This window comes from Cylas formicarius, unplaced genomic scaffold (assembly GCF_029955315.1).
Source record: "Cylas formicarius isolate icCylForm1 unplaced genomic scaffold, icCylForm1.1 PGA_scaffold_6__28_contigs__length_40554024, whole genome shotgun sequence".
NCBI lineage: Eukaryota > Metazoa > Arthropoda > Insecta > Coleoptera > Brentidae > Cylas > Cylas formicarius.
In genome coordinates, this window is record NW_026844347.1 from 34406703 (window position 1) to 34418273 (window position 11571).

The 11571-nt window shown below is 35.4% G+C and overlaps 1 protein-coding gene across 8 annotated transcripts in view; it reads left to right on the forward strand.

The window, feature by feature from the left end:
* Positions 1 to 11571, forward strand: part of LOC132703769 (ecdysone receptor) — a 277047-nt gene that overhangs the window by 253079 nt on the left and 12397 nt on the right. For all 8 annotated transcript variants that reach the window (XM_060673223.1, XM_060673220.1, XM_060673221.1 and 5 more), the window contains one exon: positions 10855 to 11025. In XM_060673223.1, coding sequence (XP_060529206.1) covers positions 10855 to 11025 — 171 coding nt within the window. The remainder of the gene's footprint in view (positions 1 to 10854; positions 11026 to 11571) is intronic.

An 11571-nucleotide genomic window follows, 5' to 3' on the forward strand; every position in this document is an offset into this window, starting at 1 on the left:
AAACGCTTGGTTGAGGTTAAACTTTATGCGAAAACTTGTTCTTTCATTTTAGATTGAATTGAATTGAATTGATTAGATAAGTCCACTTATTGGAATAACAAGTTTGTTAAATATATTTAGTTAATAAAATTCTACATAATGTCGCCACTAAGAATGCTTTAAAATAACCGATATCCATGGAGAAAATTTTGTTAAATAAACCCAAGCTCTCTTTTTAATGACACCTGAGGAAAGTTTTGCAATAATTGTATAGTAAATTATAAGCAAATAATGTTTGAAAAATCGTTTCCTACACTGAACCTGTACATCTTTTGTTCGATGAAAGCGCTTAAAGAAAATTTGCGGAGTAAACTAACACCCATTTCCATAACAATTAACCTCTACCAAGGTCAAATTCAAGCACTGTGACCAGGCGGCAGGCATAACATGTACGTACCAAAAACATAACGCGCATTTCAAGACCTCGGATTTCCTCGCACCATGACAAATTTAAAATACGCAATAGCGAATAGATTTTTTTACTGTTTGCTCTGCCCACACGAGATGACATAAGGAAATGTCGAACTGGTCGTCATCCACCAACCACACCGAAGCGAAATTTCTTCTTTATTGTCTACATTTTTAATTTTGTTCCTAATTTGAAGATGTATGATCTCATGCCATCGCACGGCGCGATCTCTTGCTATTATATAACAATTTCATAAAAGACCTTCGCTTGTTTATCGTGCCTGGAGGCACCGCGCTCAAATTTGCCATAAACTTTTTGATTTAATAGTAATTTTCTAATTTGCTCCCTCTAGATCTAGGTCTAATGATCGTGTTTGTAGTTACTCCCGGAATGCTTCTTGTCTCTTCCTCAAAATCCAAATTACGTTTTGTAAATAATAATTTATCTCCCTTTCCTTTCCACCGAGCCTTTGGCAAAACTTTTCATTATTCATCAATACGAATACGAGGGCTGCCTTTTATATTTTGGGATTTTCTTAAACTAGTCCTGCCATCTGGCGATCAACGTTTTTATAGGAAAGTTTGACATTTTGAGGTTAGGTTTTGGCGAAAGAGTGTTGTGTGTGTTTTTTGTGATAAATTTAAAAAATGTGATCGTTCAAAATGGAACTTAATCGGGACCATTTTCGGGCACTATTTTTTTACAACTTTAGACGTGGACTAACTCAACAACAGTGCATCGACGAACTTAATTCGACTTGTCCTAAAATTTATATTGGACAAACAGGTAGATCTTTCAAGAAATGCATTAACGAACATAAAAGAGCGTTTAAAAACAGTAGTCTAGATTCTAATTATGCTACACAGTTAAACACAGAAAAACGATTTTGACCACAATTTTGATTTTTTACATACAGCCACAAAAAGTAGAAAATTAAATTTATTGGAAGCCATGGGGATTAACAAAATGAGACATTCAAATGTATTGCTTAACGATCAATTAAATTTAAATACCTCTCCATTATTAAACTTAAATTCTCATAACAAAATTAATTACGGTTTTATTGTCATTTTTCGGTATATATAGCAGCAGGTAGTTTGTAAATATTACATTTGATAAAGACACGGTGTTGTCGAAACAATTATCATTTGAAAATATATAAAAGTTGCCCTCGTACCTGCCAATTCTTGAACTTGGTGCACTGACTTCGCACGAGAATGGAATAGAATAGAACTTAATTTACCGTGAAGATATGTAAAACAACAAATGATATGTCATAATCATAACAATCAACAATAACAAATAATTAACAATAGGCGACGAAACGTCACAGAATTCTTCAACGAACGACTATGAATTCGACCAGGACAATTAGGAACCAGTCTAAAATGTCTACTTATATTTACCAAACTCGGCGGGACATGTTGGTGCGAATAACTACTAATTAATTATTATATATTTGCCACGTTTCACCTTGAACGTTACATCGAACTATAACTTTCCTCTCAACACAATAATCCCATTTGTTATTTATTTTTTGTTTGGATGAATTAATAATACGATAATTTGTTGCCAGGGAATAAAATAAACGGCATTGACCACATAGTTCTATTAATCATTCTGTTCCTAAAGATCACCTTCTCTGGTTTTATGTCGTATTTTGTAGTGTAGTCGCACATATAATGTGCCTGTTTATTTTGGTAGTGTTTTTTTTTCTCTTTTCGTTGGCAAGATAATAAAATAATAAAATTCGCTCCTAAAATTGTTTAGGTAATGATGTCATTGAACGAAAATATATTTTCATTATTTACAATACCACCTACATCGGATTTGCGATGTGAAGATATCCTAAGACTCCGTTTTTTTTTAACTTGGTTTATCGATTATTCTTAGTATCTTGACCAAATGAAGCTGCAAGCGTTCTCCCTTTTGCGATTGTCAAATTCAATAAATTAAATAATGGTGCATTAAGCAACAAATGTGGCAAACGACATTTTAGTCAATTTAATAAATAAGTGATCTAAAAAGTTTACCAAAACGTGTTGCGTACTATACTTTTTTTAGTACTTATGATGGAAAATTGATCCCTCAAACGATTTTTTAAAATTTTGATTTTAACTTTTTTTTTATAATGAAAATGTTAAGCACTTTTCAGCATCAAGAAATTTTCAGCATCCATTGTCAAATGTCTATACTTTAAAAATATATTTACGACTTAAAAATATTTGTTTATTTTCGTAGTGTTAACTAACTTTTAAGTTAGCAAATGAAAATTTAACTGATTTCGTGGTAGAAGAACACATGTTTTTTTTTATTTAAGTTTAAGTTTTCGGAGGAAAATTTCACTGCTCGTCATTAGTTTAAACAAATTGAATTTATTTATGACAGCCGACAGGTCGCCGAGGGCTGTGGAAGCGCCGCGCTGCCGAGCGTCTCGAACTGCATTGAAGATTTTATCAGTGATAGTGTAAGATAATAATACAAAATATTATAAAACAAATTCTATTATTATTTATGTTATTTTATTGTAATTATTATTAATAAAATTTTATTTTTTTTAACAATATTAACAATCATAACATACTGAATAGAACAACAAGCTTAAATAATGAAATTGTAAACTTGTCGTTATTTATTTTTATTTATTTTTTTTGAAACTTATTTTTTTTTAAATAAATACTTTTTCATCCTCTGGAACGAGTCTGTATTCTAGTGAAAAATTTTCCGATGGTTTGTAATAATGATATTGGCGAGTATTTTTTATTGTAGTTAAGCGTTCAAATCGTGGTTGGTATTTTCTTAAAAAGAACTTTGAGCCCACTGAAAAAAGGAAAGTGGGGTGGTTATGTGGTTGTTTTTATCACGTTGGAGACTAGCACGATTGTCTTTTTACACTCCCTGCTAAGCCATCACACGCTCCTTTGCCATTAGATGTAGCGAAAAAAGTCCAATCAGCATCAACACCAAAATCATTTTTATGATTAATTAAATTGGCAAATTTTAAATCTCAGAAAGTATATAATAATTATTTCATGCTTTACTTATGTCACGAATAACAAACGAAAAACGAAAAACAAATAAAAACCGTCACGGAGCGGTTTTCCTTTTGTTAACTAAAGATGGAGTGTTGACTAGTAAATTTAAAAATAATAATTTACTAAATTACCTAGAAAAAATAAATATACACCATAACAGTTTTAAAAATTTAAAGTTGATTATTTTTTTCTTAAATTTAGGCTGTTTGGTAAAAATAATTAAAAAAATTGATAGTATTTTTAAAAAATTTAAAAAAATCGTTTGGGGGTCAATTTTCCATCATAACTGCTTATAAAAAGTATATATAGATCTTACTCAAAACATCACGAATACAATTCACTGACATGACCGTCGGAATTTGCAAATGTCAAAATTCGAACCGTGCGGTAATATATCCGAAAACATCCGATTGCTCCCAAACCCGTGCGGTGATATCTCGGAAATGTCCGAAGAGACTCGAACCCGTGGGAAACGAAACTGACGCGGCAAATCGCTAGATCGGTGTATAGTTTGGTATTTTAGAAGAAAAAATGATATTTCTCACACATTTGGCAAAGTGAAGTAATGAAAAAAAATTCTGAAGAATTACTTAAGTTTTTGTTTTTGTCCATTTAATGGCGAGAAAATCATCCATAAGAAAATCGAAGAATCGACTTTTGAGTGTTTTTATCAATATATAATATAATAGCTACAAAAACTACTACAAACTACAGAAATGAGTGAATGCCAACAAATTCATTTCGAACTAAAAAATCAAATAATTTGGTTTTTCTGAAATGTATGCATCGAAAAAATGGCCTGTATATAATTTTCTTAAGGGCATTGCGAACGACTGTTATGCAGCACATGATTGCATATGCCCTTTTAGGATGAATTAACAAAGCGATTAAAATTGCGATTAGCAGTACGGAAACCGGGTTTACCGGATAGAATACATAAATTTTAGCAGAACATCCGTTTAATACCGCTTAGTGCTCCCAAAGTGCCAACCTTACTTTTTACGATGCCTTCGGCAAAAAGTTCGATCGTTTCTAATGAAACGGCGCAAAAGGAAACATTTCATTTTCAACTACGCGGCGTGAAATTCGTCATTTAAGACCTGTTTTCTTATTAGCATTTTACACGGAGTAAAAAGTGAACGCGACATTGTCCCGCACGATGTCGTCGGACCAGTGAAACGAACGACCACGATGAGACTACGCGTGTGTGTGAGTGTGTGTATGTTTGTACTTATACGCGTTATGATAGCAGGTTCCGTGTTTCCGGGTCACTGGAACGGATTTCGTTTTTGTTTTTTTGGGGTTCACATTGGCAACGCTGGACTATTAACGAAAGCGATTAGATCGCAAACGACAATATTTTAATTTTAATCATCTCGATATATGTGGATGTACGGAACGTATTTCTATTTTTTTGCTTTCAAAACCTAGGTGACTGCTGGACGTTTGCCTCTATTAATATTTCATAGTCTAAGCAAATAAAAGTAAAGATATTCTGATCTTTAAGTTAAAAAAAATCTATGTGAAACATTGGTTTTGAGTCATCTAAATTACTGTAATTTAGTCTATGGACCTTGTTTCGACGTTTTGAAAAAACAGATCACGCAAGTCATAAACTTAAAAATTTAAAATTTAAATAATTACATTTTGCTTGTTTTTTTCACAAACTACTTAAAACTGGATGGAAAAAATGACTTGAAATTGGAACCCGTTTTTTATTAATTAAGAAGACCATGACTAAAGGCTGCTTTTTGTATACATCCGTGAGACTACTTAATTAATATCCTCGGTTTAGCCAATTCCAGAATATCTCTTTGCGCTTTTAAATTTCATTTAAAAAAACATCTTTTAGATAATTAAACATCTTTGTATGTGTGTATTTTAGTAATGTATAGTTGGTATACTAAATTAAATTGTATGCCTTGTTACATGCTCTGTTAACAACACAACTGACCTTGACCGAGCTTAAAATAAAGACGGTTTTATTTATTTATTTTATTTATATGGAGCAATGCATGCTAGTCAGAAGGGAACAGATGAATCGCTGAAATCAAAATACGACAGGAGAGTTTATCCTCGATACAATCGCAACATCCCAATTAACTTTTGACCCTGATCTTCCCCGCAGATGTTGTTGCACTAGGGAATACAGCGAACCCAGATTTGATCCAAGGTATCTACTCATGCTAGAAAGTTTTTATCGCCTTTCCTATTGATAGAATTCAATTGGTTTCTGAGGTGTGCTGTCGAATGCGTTTTTGCTCTGGCATCAACATTTTCAATACCTATCTACTATCTATCGAAAACTCACAACTCTGAACTATAATTTCACAGTGATCCTTCTGAGTTTCTTCGCAGATGCCTCCAGTTTCTTTCTTTTCACCTGGTATGAAGGTGCTTGTACCATATCCATATGAATTTCTTTCGGGGGTAAACCTCTTTCGCAGAGGTATGTCTTTTCTGAAACTAGCTCATAATCTTGAGAGCAATAATATTGGGTCATACAGCAAACTTGCAGATATTTGATAATTGCTCGATTCTCAAATACGTCCATAGCCTTTGTTTGGTTCAACTTTACCATACGAGGCAATAACGTTTTCCCACCAAAGTGTCCGTTCATTTTGGGCAATATACGGTAGTGACAAAAGCCGAAAAGAATTGCTGAGATTAAAATACCACGGCGTAGTGATCCTGACAAAAGTACACACTGCGCCTCTAGTTTTCTTGTCACTTTTTCTTCGATACAATCGCGCAGTTTCGAAATAAAAGGTCTACCATGGTATCGAATCATGCTAGGAAGTTTTCATCGCCTTACCTGTTGATACGATTTAATTGGTTTCTGAGGTGAGCTGTCGAATGCGTTTTTACTCTTGAATCAACATTTTTAATACCCATCTACCCCCTATCGAAAACTCACAAGTCTGAACTATAATGTCACAGTGATCGTTCTGAGTTTCTTCGCAGATGCCTCCAGTTTCTTTCTTTTCACCTGGTATGAAGTTGCTTGTACCATATCCATATGAATTTCTTCCGGGGTAAACCTCTCTCGCAGAGGTATCTCTTTTCTGAAACTAGCTCATAATCTTGGGAGCAATAATATTGGGTCATACAGCAAACTTGCAGATATTTGATAATTGCTCGATTCTCAAATACGTCCATAGCCTTTGTTTGGTTCAACTTTACCATACGAGGCAATAACGTTTTCCCACCAAAGTGTCCCTTCATTTTGGGCAATATACGGTAGTGACAAAAGCCGAAAAGAATTGCTGAGATTAAAATACCACGGCGCAGTGATCCTGACAAAAGTACACACTGCGCCTCTAGTTTTCTTGTCACTTTTTCTTCGATACAATCGCGCAGTTTCGAAATAAAAGGTCTACCACGGTATCGAATCATGGTAGGAAGTTTTCATCGCCTTACCTCTTGATACGATTCAATTGGTTTCTGAGGTGAGCTGTCAAATGCGTTTTTACTCTTGAATCAACATTTTTAATAACCATCTACCCCCTATCGAAAACTCACAAGTCTGAACTATAATGTCACAGTGATCGTTCTGAGTTTCTTCGCAGATGCCTCCAGTTTCTTTCTTTTCACCTGGTATGAAGGTACTTGTACCATATCCATATGAATTTCTTCCGGGGTAAACCTCTCTCGCAGAGGTATCTCTTTTCTGAAACTAGCTCACAATCTTGGGAGCAATAATATTGGGTCATACAGCAAACTTGCAGATATTTGATAATTGCTCGATTCTCAAATACGCCCATAGCTTTACCATACGAGGCAATAACGTTTTCCCACCAAAGTGTCCGTTCATTTTGGGCAATATACGGTAGTGACAAAAGCCGAAAAGAATTGCTGAGATTAAAATACCACGGCGTAGTGATCCTGACAAAAGAACGCGCCTGTAGTTTTCTTGTCACTTTTTCTTCGGTACAATCGCGCAGTTTCGAAATAAAAGGTCTACCATGGTATCGAATCATGCTAGGAAGTTTTCATCGCCTTACCTGTTGATACGATTCAATTGGTTTCTGAGGTGAGCTGTCGAATGCGTTTTTACTCTTGAATCAACATTTTTAATACCCATCTACCCCCTATCGAAAACTCACAAGTCTGAACTATAATGTCACAGTGATCGTTCTGAGTTTCTTCGCAGATGCCTCCAGTTTCTTTCTTTTCACCTGGTATGAAGGTGCTTGTACCATATCCATATGAATTTCTTCCGGGGTAAACCTCTCTCGCAGAGGTATCTCTTTTCTGAAACTAGCTCATAATCTTGGGAGCAATAATATTGGGTCATACAGCGAACTTGCAGATATTTCATAATTGCTCGATTCTCAAATACGCCCATAGCTTTACCATACGAGGCAATAACTTTTTCCCACCAAAGTGTCCCTTCATTTTGGGCAATATACGGTAGTGACAAAAGCCGAAAAGAATTGCTGAGATTAAAATACCACGGCGCAGTGATCCTGACAAAAGTACACACTGCGCCTGTAGTTTTCTTGTCACTTTTTCTTCGGTACAATCGCGCAGTTTCGAAATAAAAGGTCTACCACGGTATCGAATCATGGTAGGAAGTTTTCATCGCCTTACCTGTTGATACGATTCAATTGGTTTCTGAGGTGAGCTGTCGAATGCGTTTTTACTCTTGAATCAACATTTTTAATACCCATCTACCACCTATCGAAAACTCACAAGTCTGGACTATAATGTCACAGTGATCCTTCTGAGTTTCTTCCGAGATGCGTCCAATCTCTTTCTTTTTACCTGGTATAAAGGTGCTCGTGCGATATTCATATGAATTTCTTGCGGCGACAAATCTAAGATATTTGATATTGCTGTTCTCTCAAATTTGTCCATAGTCTGTGTTTTATCGTAGCTCCAAGTGCAACGGAGTGTTCCCAAGATAGGGCTGAAAGTTTACAATTTATTATTTATTTAATGCCCGTCACCAAACATGACGATTAATAATGTCGACTAACAAACACAAGCGAAAAAATTGTTAAAAATTCGACGCAAGTCAAGATAAGCCACACCCTCGCGTTGAAAATGCCGTTTAATATGTGCCCGGCGTTTTTGCTTGTTTTGTTTTGACAAATAAGTTCCGTCTCGATTTTAGGAAAAAATTCAAGGTCATCGGTCCGGGCTTGGTCATCCCAGTCACGGGTCACCACTAGCCTGGACGGGCACTGGCCCGAGGTATGTGGCCGTTCGAAGAAACGACGCTACATTGATCTACATAGATGAATACATAATAATGGCGGCGCTTGATCTTCGTATATGCATATATATTATGCAGGCTTGAAAAACGCGTGCCGCTGCTGACATTTTATGGGCTCAATTCCGTTCGACGTTTCCACGACACCGTTTTCGGGCATAAATAAAAAACGAAAGTTCACATTCGTTTATCCTACTGACCAACTTTCCTTCTATTAATTAAAAAGTAAATGGAAAGAGAGAGACGGACGGACACGCACACACGTTACAGTCGACATCTTGAAATATGAATTGGGTTCAGTAGTTCAATCGACTGGAAAATATTTAACTTTAAGCGTTATTAAATAATATGGCGTAACTTTTTACGTTTAATCAATCTCACTTCAATTGCGGAATTCATATTTCCTGTGGGCGGGCCGCGAAGGTTCGCATCATCAACAAGTGAAGTAAACAAAACGGACGGTTTTTTACATTTTCTAAGAAAGATTGGAAGTTAGACAAAATGTGACAATTTCTTGGGTGTCGCACTTTACGATTCAGTTTCCATGAGGTCGATGGTCTCTTCGCATTGCATTGTACTTGAACAGTAGAGGAAAATTCAAATTTCACTCCAATTTCTGGAGATCCTTCGGGGTTATGTAATGGGTCAAAATTTCTTTTGCTCATCTCAAGCAGGAGATGTTTTAAAACTGTGTACGTCTACCACATCAACCCAAATACCATATTTTACGTAGAGAGTGTAGAGCATCAAGAATAGGACATATACATAACGAGGAAATAGCGCAAATCCAATCCAAGCAAAACAACTGCAAGGAACACCAGAAGACACTTTAATTTCGGTGTACTGGTACGTACTATGGTAACCATTGCAATTGCATGATAACCATTCCAAAAGTTTTTCCTGGATTCCAATGTTTAATTAAGTCTTGATTTTTACTCTATTAAATGTCTTTGAAAAGTCTGTGTAAATTACATGAACGTGAGACCCCTCCTCCAATGATTTCAGCATCTGTAAATGTAAACAAGTTTAGCTCAGTGGAGCGATGGGGGAGAAAGCAACCTTTCAGGCCAGCAGATAAATAGTAGCAGACTAAACTTTCGAACACTTTAGGAATACAGTTCAGGATGATGGGCCTATAATTGTTGACTTGCGAGTTATCGTCGGATTTTAGGTAATGAAGCTTGATTTCCAGTAAGTTGGAAAAGTTCCCGTTTTTGAAGATCGGTAAAGATAATGTAAAGTGGTCTAGAAAGTATGAAGCTGCAATGCTTAAAAAGATATGGCGGGAGATCATAGGGACCGGGTCTTTTGTTTTTATCGTAAATAAGTGAAATCGAAATGTTCAAGCGTGAAATGCTGACGTCTCCAGAAGGCAGTATTGTTCAACTATATTGTTCGCTGTACCTTAACAAACTGTAGTGGAATTTTAGAGGGTACAAAAAAAAATCAATTTGAGTAATCCGAAAAGGCAAATATTGTGTAAAAATGCTTTTATGTTTATTTTAAGATTAAAAATAAATTAATGTCTTCACATTAAATACTACTTTAAATGAAGAGTTGTACGAGTTCATTGGGTAAACAAAAAATATTAAAGGATGTAATAACCTAAATGCATTTAAAATATTAATTGTTTTTTGTATTTATACTGTAATGAGTCATATGTTTTGAATGAATTTACATAGAAAATTTTATTGTTTGTCCTTGTAGCTTTTATGCTAAATAAATATATAATATTATTATTTCCTTTTATAACCAACCTATAAAGCATTAAATATTTTCTAAAATGATCATATTTCGTCGCATCGAAAATATGCGCCGCTTGCGCAAAACTTGTTCGCAGATATCGAAAGCCGATATGTAAATGAGTTCTAAAGAAACCCGACCAAAACTAATTGCTTTAATCGTTACTCATCAGTTTAAGATGATCGGCCTACATCCCGTGTTCGAAATAAAAGAAAGGAAAAAAAAATCGATCGTTCCAGATCTTCGGGTACGATATCTTTGAAAAATTAATGGTACCTCTGTACCGAAAAGGATCGCTCGTAACGATTGTTTCATTGGACGCTCGCTTATTTTAAATTTAATCATAACAAATGATGCGCCATTTTTTTTTTAATTCGTTCGGAATTGACGACCCTTCTTTTTCGTTACAGGACGAGAGGATCTGTCACCTCCGAGTAGTTTGAACGGTTACAGCGCGGACAGTTGCGATGCAAAAAAGAAAAAGGGCCCCACTCCGCGGCAACAGGAAGAACTGTGTCTCGTTTGCGGAGATAGAGCGTCGGGGTACCATTACAATGCTCTTACGTGCGAGGGTTGTAAAGGTAAGTATTATCGTATGTCTACGGTCTACGGTTTATCTCTAAGGCACCAATAATAGTTAACCGTGATTTTGCAGTAGATAAGAAGTTATGCAAGCTGCAAAGCTGTGAAAATGCCGCGAACGCAGAAATGTATTCGACATTACCTGGATACTTTTGCAATAAAAGACAGGCCGTTATAAAAAAATCGGTAACTAGTCATAACAAAAGGTGCTGTGACGATTGTTAACAATTTGTTACTCGTGGTAGCAATTTTGCACCTTTCGCACCGCATTTGTTCACAAGAAATTAGATGACGTCATCATTAAATGATAAAAAAATGAGATGACGCCAAAATTTCCCGGCCTGAATGTGAAAGAAACAAGGTAGAGTAACAATTTTTTATTATTTTTCAATATAATCCCCCTATAACTTCAATACACTTATCCCTTTAAAAAAATATTCTTTTGGTTTGTCTGCAAAATGAGCTAAAACAGCCTCTTTTAACTCAACTTCGTCGTCAAACCGCCGTCCACGTAAATCCGTTTTCAAATATCCAAACAAATAATA